Raw genomic sequence first — 15,217 nt, forward strand, 5'->3', positions numbered from 1 at the left:
TGTCTGACAAGTGGGTCCAATATGCATTACACATGTAAAAAAATAGTACAAAATAAAAATAACATCTGTGGTAATAAATAAAAAATTTTCAGGAAATTGACATCTTCGGCGCGTCCGACTGCGCATATGCCCCGTGAAAATTGTCCGACAAGGTTACCACATTATTGTAAAAAGGTTTTATGGTAGATACCGTTAAAATTATCCATCTGGTAATAAATTTATTATTTTCATAAATTTTAAGTTATTTTTTGGGTGTAACTACAATGCATATTTAAAATGCGTTTATCTCGAAAACGGTTGAGTTTAGGAAGATGAAAGAAGTATACCTTTTTTAAGTAAAACTTATAGGAAAATAAAAATTTTAATGTCAAAATTATACAGAGTGAGGGATAAAAAAAATTGAACGTAATAAATGAGTGCTGAAAGGCATATGTGGCGCCCTCTGGGCAATGCATAATTTTTGGTAAGGAATTTAGATTTCTCGACTCAAGAAACCCCCAGATATAAAATTTCACGTTGTTATCTCATACCTATCAGGAAATATTCAATAATAAATAAAAAAAAAGTTTGATTTTGACACCCTGTATCTCGGCTATTATAAACTTTGTACTAAGGTAAGTTAGCTTAAATCGGCCTATTTTAACCTCAGGAACCTGAGGTTAAGCTATGGCCCATTCTTTACCAAACACCCTGTATGCATAAAAATTACTTTTTCTTTTAATTGTACCAAAACGCCCCATTATTTTTGTCCGACAAGTGATCCAATATGCGTTACACATGTAAAAGAACAGTACAAAATAAAAATGACATCTGTGGTAATAAATAAAAAATTTTCAGGAAATTGACATATTCGGCGCGTCCGACTGCGCATGTGCCCCGTGAAAATTGTCCGACAAGGTTACCACATTATTGTAAAAAGGCTTTATGATAGATACCGTTAAAATTATCGATGTGGTAATAAATTTATTATTTTCATAAATTTGACATATTTAGCGTGTCCGACGCGTCATATGCCCCAATATTTTTGTCCGACAAAATTGTTTTCGTTGTTTATATGATAAAATCCATTGATTAAAATAGAATGACCAATGTGGTAATAAATTTTTTTCTTGCATAAAATTGACAACTTCGTCACCGCTTGACAGACAAACGCCCCACTACCATAATGCGCCAAGCTCAAAATTTGTCCGACTTCACCCAAATAACAAGTACAAAAAGTTTCAACGGTGTGGTCATAAATAATAATTGTATATGCGGGCCCAAGGCCTATAATGTTGTTTTGTAATAAAAATTTAACCCTCACGCACAAGTTGTAGTCCATGTGACTAACAAGTTCAGTGAGAACCTGGGTTTATTTATTTTGTACTATTTGCTACAAATAAACTCTATTATTATTATTATAAACCACATGCTGTCCCACTTGCTGAAAATATGGGTCCAGAATTTATCGTTCAAACTATCGTTCATAATAGTGCAAAATTATTTGACTACCCAAAATATTCAGGTTATGGATTGGCCAGCGAGAAGTCCAGATTTGAATCCCATTGAACACATTTGGGATACACTCGGAAAGCACTTGAAGGGTCATCAGCCACTAAGAAACCTACAACATGTCAAGGAAGATCTCGTGGAAGAATGGGAACAACTAGATCAAGGAATTATTCTAAATTTGATTGAAAGCATGACTTGACGTTTTGCAGAAGTTTGGCCAGTTAGAGGAGCCCATACACGCTACTAGTTTTGTTTTAAAATAATTTTTAGCAACTCTGTTATTAAACAAATTAATTGAATTTTTCGCATTTATCACTTTTTATTTCTTTTTCACCAGAAAATTTGCAGTTGAGTAACAAAAACTTGGCTTTGTTCATAGCGAAAAGCCTTAACTGTAATTATATAAAAATAATATAGTCATAAAATAAATCAGTTTAAAATTACTAACAGTGTATAAAATATCGGACCTGCTACCATGGATTAATATTAATTAAACTCATACGATTTTATTATAGACGCAGAAATGCCTATATATTTTACCGTGGAATGAAAATTTCTTCCATCTCCATATTAAGTGACTGGACTACGCGGACTGATGGCCTCATTTCCATAAGACAAAAGAAGTATGTTAGTAACCGCAGGTAGTAGCCGAACTGACCTATATCGACAGAATTATGGGTCGGGCACATAAATTACAGTGGCATGTTTGAAATATCACTTAAGATTGCCCAGAAAGGTATCGATAACGGACTAGAAAGTTTTTACATGTATTTGCAATAAGGGATGGCATGACTCATTAGTTTAAATCTAGTATAGCTCAAGTGTGTTGTAGAGGAATAGTACCGATTTTTATTCGACTGCGGGTTTTTGCAATATAATTTCAAGTGCGAAGATTTATCATAATTCCAAAATAATCCCCTAAAAAGGGACCATATTTACATTGACATTGACATATATATTGTGTATTTCCAAATATTCAATTTTCATATCCGATATTAAATAATATATATATATATATATATATATATATATATATATATATATATATATATATATATATATATATATATATACGGAATTCTGAGGTTATTGGGATATGCAGCGGTGAAATAAGTGTACTCTTTTAACTAAGTTTCAAGCTTTCGAAAATGTTTATTTTCATCATCAGGAATAACTGAAATAAAGTGCTACTATTAGTACAGCATCCTCGAAAACATATAGTACAAGGTGTAAAGGTTTAAAAACTTACGTTATTGAGATTTGCTTTCCGTGGATGTTATACTCACAGGTGACAAATTCACGCACCACTCATTGATTGAGTCAAATATTAAAAAATACATGGTGTAAAAGACCAAATTGACAAATTATTTTCTACACTAACACATAAGAAAAAGACAATTAAAAATATTTACATGCCACGTGTGCCGGCAAGTGTGAAATGTGAGGTTAGAAGTCAATGTCATTCCTGGACATACGCAAATTACACCACTTCTTCTTTTTTCTTTGTCTTAAAAAAAAAGAAGAAGTGGTGTCATTTGCGTATGTCCAGGAATGACATTGACTTCTAACCTTACATTTCACACTTGCCGGCACACGTGGCATGTAAATCTTTTTAATTGTCTTTTTCTTATGTGTTAGTGTAGAAAATAATTTGTCAATTTGGTCTTTTACACCATGTATTTTTTAATATTTGACTCAATCAATGAGTGGTGCGTGAATTTGTCACCTGTGGGTATAACATCCACGGAAAGCAAATCTCAATAACGTAAGTTTTTAAACCTTTACACCTTGTACTATATGTTTTCGAGGATGCTGTACTAACAGTAGCACTTTATTTCAGTTATTCCTGATGATGAAAATAAACATTTTCGAAAGCTTGAAACTTAGTTAAAAGAGTACACTTATTTCACCGCTGCATATCCCAATAACCTCAGAATTCCGTTTTCTACGTTGTCAGCAAAGACTTCTTTTCATTTTCTATATATATATATATATATATATATATATATATATATATATATATATATATATATATATATATATATATATATCACCCCGTATATCACACTAACGCAATTTGATATTATATTTAAACATGTGCTAATTTAATTAACTATTACATATCATAAACAATAATTTAGACAATTGCACATACATTTTGATGATCGAATATAATCCTTTGTTGGTTAGGCGTGTGGGCCCTGACCATAATACATCTTGCCGCTAAGAGAGAATATTTATTTTTATTTAGATCATTTCTTCGTTTCACTTCAAAGAGACAACATGTAGTCCCATCATCGGTTATCAGTTTATCATTCATCCATGTAAGACAGTAAGAGCAAGTAGATTATTATTATGTACTTTGTATTGCTCCCGGGTTTTAAGTGTCGTTCATAAATAAAGTTCTTTCATCTTTAATTTGATGTTTGACTATCGGCGATAGAAGTTTGAGCTGAGCCGATTTTATTCATACACTGATATAAGTAAGGAACCGGTCAACAAAAACGAAGGAATTTCTGTAGAATTTAAGGTACATCAAATTAACAAAATATATATAATATTGTGAAAGTTCAAAACGAAAAACAATGCCCGTGGATTATTGCCGGTGAATTTCGTGTTCACTTAATTAAAAAGTAGATCTATAAAAGAAGAGGTACACGTGGACATTGTGGACAAGATATCCCCCTGAGATATTCCTCAACACCCCCACACACGTGTTCAGGGTCCCACACTAAGATAGTGTGAGATTATAACAAAGAAGTGCTCTTACTCTGGTATGTCTCTTTTTCCATATATGACTGGAAAATACTGTCAGAGATACCAAGTTATATAATAGGATCAATATCTTTAATAAATCAATGCAGATTATGACATATGCCTAAGATCTGTACCTAAGAGACCACAAAACTTATAAAGCGCCAGCCTTCTTTTTAACTACCACAGAAAATATAATATTGTGAAAGTTCAGAACGAAAAACAAATGCTGGTAAATTAGTGCCCCGGAATTTGGTGTTCACTCTATTTAAAAGGAGATCTATAAAACAAGAAGTATAATTCCCTTTCATAAAAAGGTCAAGATATCCCCCAACACCTTCTAGAGCCTTCCAAATCCTTATTTAGAAACTCATACAGCTTATGAAAATGTCAATGGAAGGATCGACGGCAGCAATATATACAGATGACGGCATAATATCCAAAATGATAAAATTAGCAACTGGAGTACGACAGAGCGACTTTCTATCAATGTCACTATTTAAGGTCGCTATAGAATATAGAAGGAACAATAAAAGCTACCGAAATAAACGGTACAATAAATTATTATAACATCGACGTCGCAACCTGTGGCGTACTCTGACGACATAGGAATAATTAGCAGAAACCTAAGGCTAAGACTCCACGGGCGACAAATTTACGCTAGCAGTAGCCGTAAAACGAACTTAAGATTCCGCGGAACGGAATAGGAATAGCCGAACTGAACCGACTACGCACAAGTCCTGTAGTCGGTACAGTTCGGCTATTCCTATTCCGTTCCGCGGAACCTTAAGTTCGTTTTACGGCTACTGCTAACGTAAATTTGTCGCCCGTGGAGCCTTAGCCTAAACAGTTTAGGCTACGGCCAGACAAGCGACCATTTACGGCGCTGTAATGGAAATAAAATGAAGCGCGAAAAATGGGTCCTATCCTATGTTACTATGTTGCTGCGCGATATTTTACAGCTCAGTCTGGCCATCCACTACACTCACCGTGAGACCCATTTTTTTGCTTCATTTTACTGCCCTTACAGCGCCGCAAATTGTCGCTTGTCTGGCCGTAGCCTTAAAGGAAAAATTTGCTAAGTTGTGCAAGGAGGCATCCAAGAGGGGTTTGGCAATTAATTAAAATAAAACTAAATACCTACCTAATATGATCAGAAAAAACTGCAGTTATTGTGACAAGGTTAAATATTTAGTCCAGTGCGCATCTGTTTTGAGATGGACGTTGAGAGGTGACTCATATTTTTTGCAGAACTTGCTTGGAATTAACTCGTATATTAATAATAAATTAAGTTATCCTCCCACTCAAAAAGGTCCGGAACATTGTTTAAATAATCAAAATGTCAAAAAATTAAGGAAAGATTCGATTTTTTTCTTCTTTTTTTGATTATAACTTTAAAAGTATTCACTTCCCAGAAAAACGGCACTGATATAAAAGTTGCGTAATTAAATAAATTTCCTACCATCTAGGATTGGTTAAAAATTTTAAAAATTGTCACTCTTATTGCAAGATAGCAATTATTGCGAAAAAACCATAGAAACAAGTATTCGCATTTTACGTTTTTTAACTATTTAAGCTACACATAGGACCTTCATATTTTACCCAAAAAGCTCTATGATATAATAAAACAATACTGTAAATTTTATTAAGATCGATTTAATAGATTTTGCAAAATAAAGTTGGAATCCAGCTTTCGCAAGAAAACTTCATTTGTTCAAAATGTTGTAGGACTGAAAATAAAGCAGATGGCAAGTTGAAATTTTTTTTACATATAGAAGAATACTGTACCTTTTATTTTCAATTTGCAAAATTAAAATCGGTTTACTATCACGGCGTCAGGAATTTTTTTAAATGAACATTTATTTTTGGTGCTACGGGCAGGACAACGGTGTTCGATTCACACAAGTTGATTTCCACCATAATTTCTTCCACTCTTTATCTAATATATTATTTTCTTTCTCTATATTTTGTTGTATTTTAATATTTTAATTCCACAAAAATCAAACTAATATGATTATTGTTTGTGAAATATTGTTTAAACAATTGCATATGTTTAAAAATAATAATCTTTTATTCTCTAAGTTAAAATATATGAACAAATAAAGTTTTTGCTAAAAAAAGTGTTATTTCAAAGGACAGAGTATGTGTTTTTGTTTTGCAATAAACAAATTTATTTATTTATATCGAAATAAAAATTAAAATTTACCAATCATTATCAAAGGTCATTGGAATGCCCAATTAGAGCAAACGTATCCGCTGTCCTGCGCGTAGCACCAAAAATTAATGTTTATTTAAAAAAATTCCTGACGTCGTGGTAGCTAACCGATTTTAATTTCGCAAATTGCAAATGAAAGGTACATTATTCTTCTATATGTAAAAAATCAAGTTGCTGTCAAGTGCTATTTTCAGCCTGCAACATTTTGAAAAATTGAAAATTTTTTGCGAAAGCTGGATTGCAAAATTTATTTTGCAAAATATGTTAAACCGATCTTAATGAAATTTACAGTATTGTTTTATTATATCATAAATTTTTTCTGAGTAAAATATAAACGGCATAAGTTTAGCACAAAAGGTTGAAAAACGTAAAATGCGAATACTTGTTTTTTATGGTTTTTTCGCAATTATTGCTATTTTTCGACAAGGGTGACAAATTTTAAAATTTTTTACTAATCCTATATTGTAGGAAATCCCTGTATGCATTTTCTCCAAAATGGATACTTTTAAAGTTATAATCAAAAAACGAAGAAAAAATTAGAATTTTTCCTTAATTTTTTGACATTTTGATTATTTAAACAATGTTCCGGACCTTTTTGACTAGGAGGATAACTCAATTATTATTATATGAGCTTTTTCTAAGCAATTTCTGCAAAAAAATATGAGTCACCTCACAACATCCGAACGTACTAATATTTTTACAGATGCGCCCTGGTCTAATTGGCGAATATGAGTTTGAAAAGGTGCAACATTTTAAATATCTTGGGGTCTCAGTTAATGGAACTAATGACAGAATCATCATAGTTATCAACGAAAAACCATTTCATGACAGCAAACAGAGCCTACTGGAAATACTTACTCCAAATTGCCCTAAAGAAAAGAAGCTTACTCAGAATACTAAACTGAAAACTTACAGAGCAGCAATTAAACCAGTAATTACATATGGTGCTGAAGTAATGTACTTGGCAGAGAAGGATGAGGAAATATTGAGGATCTTAAAGAGAAAACTACTTCAGAGCAGGCCCAATAGACTTGGGAAATAATGAATTAAAAAAACTGATGAACTACGAAGTAACAGAACTTTTGAAAGGAGATGACATCGTCAGAATTATCAAGCCACAGAGACTCAGATGGACAGGAAATATAGAAAGGAAAAATTCAGAAGGAGTTATCAAGAAAATCGCCAAACGGAGACCAGTATCAGGCAGAACCATAAACAAACAAAAGAACGAATGGAGGAATTTTGTAGAAGACGCCATGTTACACAACCAATAATTATTGTAAAACCAAAATGTTAGTGCGGACTGATTCCCCGCGACAAATGAATCAGAAGAGTCTGTAGAGGGCGGCAATCATTCTGATAGGAGTGTAGATGCCATGATAATGATGATATCAAAGGTCCTAATGAATTTATTATTAAAGGGTAAAACTGGAAATACGGAACAAAATATAAACAAATACAACGAAGTTACAAACCGGACGAAATTACATGAAGCACCTATGACGAAAAACAAAAGTATGCGGTATTCTCAGCGGAAACCAAATGATCACATCTCATATAACACAATATTTCAAATCGATCGTTGTTAAGAAATCTCGAAAACTAGTATTAGTTTAGCACACATACGTACACACACAAACACACACATATACACTGTAAGTAGAATAGGGTTTAGGTATAGTCTGATTCATAAAATATAGTTGCATAGGATCTTGGAAAACGACTAAATAATGTTCCATTCGGTCATAAACGTAGACCGAAAATAGAAGAGAGTATCGCGAAAAAAGTTGACTATACTTAACGCTTTGAACTTCAAAATGTAACAAAATAAAGTTTATATACAGCGATTTGCAGTGTATAAAAAAAAAGGTGCAAGGTGCTATCTTCCACTAAGGGCCGGTACTTTATGTCTTGATTAACAGCCCGTTAGTTAACGGAGGTTTAATCGGGACCTGTTTAGGGTCTCTTGCGTTGTAATAAATGCAATTATAATTATTATTATACTTATTTATAATTATAATAATACTTGTAATTTGTAATTGCATTTATTACAACGCAAGAGACCCTAAAGAGGTCCTGATTAAACCTCCGTTAACTAACGGGCTGTTAATCAAGACATAAAGTATCGGCCCTAAATCGTGTAATAAAAATTGAAAATCTGGTTATTACTGAGTCATCCTGTTGCTTATAATTCATCCTCCATGTAAGACAGGTAGTTGTATGAGCACCTCGCGAACCGTCTACTGGACTAACGGCGTTTTTTGAATCACACGATGACCCTGTGTTGGTATTTCAATATCCTAGTAACGAAACGTGCTTGTCCAGGGACGCCGTGACGCCTCCGTACGCTTGCGTCCAAAAGCTTCTAAGTTGACGACTGGAAAAATAAAACACGATAATTATTTTTTAGGTTGGGTCTTTTAGCGAAGGTTAAATAAAATTGGCGACACGCAGCACCGGATCTACAAATAAAGGTTTAGGGTTTTTATATAATGTGCAAAAAAATTAATATTTTAGTGTATCAGCTACCTTGAAATTTGGGACTTCTTTAATATTTAAAAATTTGAATGAACAAACGATTATGTACCAGTCTATCTGTGAAAAAGTCATTGATCTCAAACAGAATCTACGGAAAAAACACACATTCCAAAAAATACTCTTCTTTGGCCAATATGTAAAAAGATAGCACTTTTTTTCTTAATATCGTATTTTCATCGTTTATTAACATTAGGTGCTAAATGAAGATCTAAATATGATACAACTTATAGAAAGTATACACTATAAAAGAGTAAAAAGTTATATCCTGTTAAAGGAATGGTACAAAATGGACTTTTACCAATCATGTCAGCAGGCAGGATTCAAATTAGGCTTCGACAAAAATGATCATCTACAAATTAGTAAAACCCTCATCGAAAAATGTATAGAGTACACCAATCTCCTAGTCTTAATAATTGTGGATTACGAGAAAGCATTTGACACAGTTAACCACCAGAAATTGCTTGAATCTTTAAAATAATGCCAAATAGATCACTGCTACACCACTGTCATCAAAAATATCTATGTAAATGCAATGGCATGCATCACGACTCCACGAGAATACACACAAGTTCAACATGCAACGTTGAGTTCGCCAAGGTGACTATATTTCACCAAAACTGTTCACCACATGATTGGAATACATTTGTTTAGAGTGCAAACCTAGAAGAAAAGGGTATAAACATAAAATGGATAGCAACTTAGTCACCTCAGATTCGTGGACGACATAGTCCTATTAACAGATTGCATTGATCATGCCATCGAAATGTATGAAAGGCTCTACCATGTCTCTATACAAGTGGGTTTAAAGATCAACAACCCAAAAACACAAGTGATGACAAATCTCGTTTTAAGTGAAAACATCAACATAGCTGGAACAATTATAGAACAAACATCAGCATACAAATATCTGGGGCACGAAATTCGCTTGAGTAGAGATAACCAGACCAATTAACTAATACGTAGAATAGGGTTGACTTGGGCAACTTATGGAAAGCTAAAAGATGTTTTCAAATCAGCTCTTCCCATCTGCTTAAAGAGAAAAGTCTTTGGTCAATGTGTGCTGCAGATTCTAACATATGGTGTGGAAACGCTAACGCTCACTAAGACGTTGGCAAACAAAATTCGAACAACATAGAGGGCAATATTCACATTCTCCAAATTTTTCGAATTCGTCGAATAATATGCAAAAAATTCCATTGGAATATTTTTCCGTACGAACCCAAGCTTTTCGCCTTATCTAAGTAGGTACTTTTAGTGCAACTCAACAGTAATTTTTCTAAAATGTGTGATTTCCTATCTTAATAACAAGCTGCCTTAAGTAGAAATATGAGATATTACATTGAATTTACTATTCTATTTAGAAGGTAGCCATTTAAGTTGAAAAATGATTTTATTGACATTTCGACTTCCACTTCGATGTAAATCTTCCAATTTGACACCGGTTTTTGCTTCTGCTACGTTGTTCTGTCATCTTTTAGTTTACTTTTTAGGATATTTCCACATAATCTGCATACTGTATTGGTGCAATGACTCAATAGTTCACATTTATTTTTGTCACCTGTCTTTTTTAAAGCAAAATTATATTGTTTCCACCTGTTAGGGACTTCTTGTTTTTTATGAATGTTTATAATACTTTTGCCAAGCGAGCGAATAAGTCTTTCCATGTCACTAAATCACCAATCACGTCCATTGATGATAATCGCCAATCAAAAATTTTATTAATATCATCAATGTGTTTCCATGCAGTAGTTTTTTATTGTGTTTTAGGCTATTGATTATGTTCAAAATAAGAGAGCTAAAAGGAACTACAACGTTAACGGGGTTTTATTGTTTCATATGGTCAATGGACTAAATATGAAAAAACCGCGGAGTGCTACCATTTAAAGGAGTGCGTTTTTGAGAAATGGGTGAATTAGTCCTTAGGCACAGGGTGAATTAGTGTGAGTTCTATGCACTTTTGGTACAAACACGTCTACAGAAAAATTGTTCCAGATTAAATTTGCTATCGAATAACACCTTTTAAAGTAAAAAATATTTTTTTTACAATAATATATTAAAAAAAACACGAAAGAAAGCAATTTTGTGTTTGTTGCCCCATAACTTTTTTCCACGGGAATATAGGTATTGGCATTGCTTCGCAGAAAAAATACGTCCATTCTTCCTCTTTAAAATAAAGTTTGGTACAAGTCTCTAGAATTTACAGTTTCCAAAATATGATTTTTAAAAGTTCGCCACTCACAGCATTTTTGGGACATTTTCTCCAATATTTCGCAAATATTGTTCTGTAACTTTTTTCTACGCATTTGTAGGTATTGTTCGTCCGTTAAAACTTTTCCCATGCGACACGATTCATTTTCAAACAAATTTAGTCAAAACATAAAGTGAAACGTACGCCGATGTGTGTAGTATATATGTAGTATACAGTATACAAAATGTATATACACATTGACGTTCGTTTCACTTTATGTTTTGACTTAATTTGTTTGAGAATGAATCGTGACGCATGGGAAAAGTTATAGCGGACTAACAATATAATGCAATGGTAGGTACATTTAGTAGGAAGAGAAGTCAATTACTTTTAAAATGGTCTATTGTATAAGGCTGTACGATAATTTTTAAGCAATTTATGCTTTTCAAAATTTTATACTTTTAATAATTTTTGATATTTTTACGATTATTTTTTAAATTTCCCATTATAACTTTTTATCTTGTACATTTAGGTATATACATTGTGCAATAAAAAAGAAAGCTTATTTTTTTACTTTAAACTGGTGCATTGTAAAAAATTCTAGGACTATTTTTAAACAAGATATCCGTAGAATCTTCAAGGGTATCCGTAATATGAGAAAAAATTTGAATTTTTATTTTTTTTTAAATAGAAAAATATAATTGCATATTATAATATAATGTTTAATTCCAAATCATTTTTCTTAATAACAGTTTTCGATATTGTGAAATATAAATGTATTTTTGGTAATATTTGAGATTTTTGTGCAATCTGTTAGCTCAGAAAGAGTACTATCAACCTGTGAATGGCAAAGGGGAAATAAAGATGATAATCGTCTTAAAATCGCGTTACAAGATTGGATGCAAGGGGGAAAGACAATGAATATGTAACTTTGTTTCTCATTTTACCGAAATTGCTTGCAGATAGACATTCATCGTTCTTCCCCCTGACCCTTCACTTTACTCTTGAGCGAAATTCATATTTATTAACATACCTCGTATACTATTGATAAAATGTTATATCTAATGATTGCATCTTAGGTATTAGACTATGCAGAGTATTTTATAAAGAAACATTTTTTTCATAAAGTTAATAATAAAAAAATTTTCCATATGGTTCCAACTTAGTGGGACATATTGCATGTGTATATGTCACACTTTGAAAAGCATTCTTGTTTAAAAATAGTCCTAGAATTTTAAAAGTATTTTAATTTTAAAAATAATTTTAAAAGTTTATAACTTATACAATATCTTGCTTAAAAAACCGTATCTTGTTTAAACAACCGTATCTTGCTTAAAAATAGTCCTACATCCTTCTACAATGGACCATTTTAAATGGAAATGACTTTTCTTCCTAGTAAATGTACTATTACTATTACATATACCTAAAGCTGCGTAGAAAAAAGTTAGAGAACAGTGTTTGCGAAATAACAAGTAAAATGGTTCAAAATCGCTGTGAGTGGCGAACTTTGAAAAATCATATTTTGGAAACTGTAAATCCTAGAGACTTTTACCAAACGTCATTCTAAAAAGGAAGGATGGAAGTTTTTCTTCTGTAAAGCAATGCCTATACCTAATATCCCCGTGGAAAAAAGTTATGGGGCAAAAAACTGCATTGCTTTCTGTCGTGGATTTTCTTTGCTTTTTTAAATATATTTTTGTAAAAAAAAATAATTTCGATTTTAAAAGGTGATATTTTCGTAGTAAATTTAATCTGTAACAATTTTTCTGTAGACGTATTTGTACTAAATATGCATAAAACTCATCCTAATACGTGCCTAGGGACTAATTCCTCCTTTGTTCCAAAAACTCACCCCTTTAAATGGCAGCACTCCGCGGTTTTTTCATATCTAGAGATCCATTGACCCTCAGAAATAATAAAATCTCGTTAACGTTATAGTTCCTTTCTACAGTACATAGTCAATAGCCTATAGAGAACGGCATTGATTTTTAAAGAAACTGTTACAATTTATTTAGATAATAATCAAGACAGGTATAACTTCCTTCAACTTATTATACAGGGTGATTGATTAGTAGGGTAAATAGGGTCAATAGCTCCGCTATAGTAATAGATAGCAATAAAAGTTAATAACAAAAATTTTAGCCAAATTTGAGCGTCACATTACAAAATTAGTTAGAATATTACAGGGTGTTCGATAACACAGTGGCAGACCAAACTTATGTTTTTTTAAATGGAACATCCTATATTTTATTTTAAATTCGAAATCCTGTTAACTTCTTCATCACAAAAATATAAAGGTGTGTTATGTTATACAGGGTATTTACAAAGTTATAACCAATTTTATATGAAAATCGTAACAAGTTCAACTCCCTGCATAAATAAAAATAAGCAAAACAACAATGGCTTATTAATGCCATATTTTTTAACGTATTGTCAAAATTTTCAAAAATGGTCGATATTGCTAATTTTCTTTATATCAAATACAAAGTGAGTCAAAACGCAAGTACATTATTTTCTCAGTAATTTTAAATGGAACACCCTGTATTTTATATCACTATTGAAAAGTACCATTACCGTACTTTAATTTTTAGATAACATTCCCTATGTCTAAATTTATTAGTTTTCGAGATATTTTCATTTTTCAATGGACCAGTAGCGTGGCCAACCAAATCACCAGAATTTAATAAACTGGACGGATTTTTTTGGGGTTACGTTAATAATGAAGTTTATAAAATACCTCCAACAACAAGGAATGAGATGAAAAATAGAATACAAAGTGTATTTCGATGTGTTAATTTGTGTTTCGATGTGTTTTTAGGCGTACATAAATGTGTTAGAAGATAATTTTGAACACCTTATGTAATTAAATATTAAAAATATTGTATTAAAATTAGCTTCTAATTTTTTCAAACATGTTTTTTTTAAAAATGTATTACTGATAAATTATGTTTCGTTCTTTATTTGTTACATTGTTACATTTACATAAAAAGTAGTGTTTAATTGTCTTCACAAAATATTGTATTTTGTGTTTGTGTGTTTTTTTGTAAAATTTATTACTAATTTTCTTTGTTTATTTGTTGCATTTACATAAAAAGATAGTTTTTAGTTGTTTCAAAAATGTTGCATGTAGTGGTTGTGTTTTTGTTTGTAAAATGTATTACTAATAAATTATTTTTATTTCTTTATTTGCTACAGTGTTACATTGATTACCGGATTGATAATCGGTAATCTTCAATTGTCAATTCAGTCATGGCTTAGATAAATTTAAACACCTAAAATATCTCGAAAAGTAATAAATTTGGGCATAGGGAATATTATATAAAAATTAAAGTACGTTAATGTTGCTTTTCAATAATGATATAAAATACAGGGTGTTTCATTTAACATTACTGAGAAAATAATGTACTTGCGTTTTGCGAAAATATTCTAATAGATGTGCGGGATAACAGGCATGGCCAAATTTTAGTCGAGAGATAGTAACAATATCGTGTCTTGAAAAATCTAAATTTTTATGCCAATAATCTGGCATAGTCTGGCATGGATGTAAAAGAGTATACCTTGTCGGACAATTTATGCAGAATTGATTCCATTGAAGTTTCCAGTTATCATGTAATCTGGTTTTACTTATGGTTATACATTCTTGAAGTCCAATATCATTCAATGTTTCCTCACCACTGAAAATGCTGTCTTTTGCCCACTGATCTACTTTTTCATTATTTTCGAGTCCAATATGAGTTTTTGGTGATATGAACCATGTAATCCTAGAATGTTCAAGAAATGAGAAGAGCATTGAATCATTTTTCGAAGATATGGTAAAGCTCAAATTCTGTTTGCCAACCAATCTAAATTGTATAATTTTTAGTAATAATATTAACTTATATCAATGTTTGTATAATCATTTAATTCGTTGCAAAATGAAATTGTAAAAACTAACACCATTGGAAGCAATTCTGAGATACAAAATATTATTGTAAGTGTGTTGACGAAAAAATTAACATAAAAAAAGTTTAAAACAAATATGTACTTTTTAT

The 15,217-nt window shown here is 31.8% G+C and overlaps 1 protein-coding gene across 1 annotated transcript in view; it reads right to left on the bottom strand.

Moving 5' to 3' along the window:
- The window catches only part of LOC126879065 (phosphatidylcholine:ceramide cholinephosphotransferase 2-like), a 520,373-nt gene extending 505,470 nt beyond the window's left edge, over positions 1 to 14,903 (bottom strand). Inside the window, exons 1-2 of the mRNA XM_050641958.1 lie at positions 14,744 to 14,903; positions 8,630 to 8,837 (exon numbers count right to left, since the gene is read on the bottom strand). Of these exons, the coding sequence (XP_050497915.1) occupies positions 8,630 to 8,637 (8 nt within the window). The 5' untranslated portion in view covers positions 8,638 to 8,837; positions 14,744 to 14,903. The remainder of the gene's footprint in view (positions 1 to 8,629; positions 8,838 to 14,743) is intronic.
- Positions 14,904 to 15,217: the final 314 nt, after the last annotated feature.

This window comes from Diabrotica virgifera, chromosome 1, assembly GCF_917563875.1.
Source record: "Diabrotica virgifera virgifera chromosome 1, PGI_DIABVI_V3a".
In the NCBI taxonomy this organism is placed as follows: Eukaryota; Metazoa; Arthropoda; class Insecta; order Coleoptera; family Chrysomelidae; genus Diabrotica; species Diabrotica virgifera.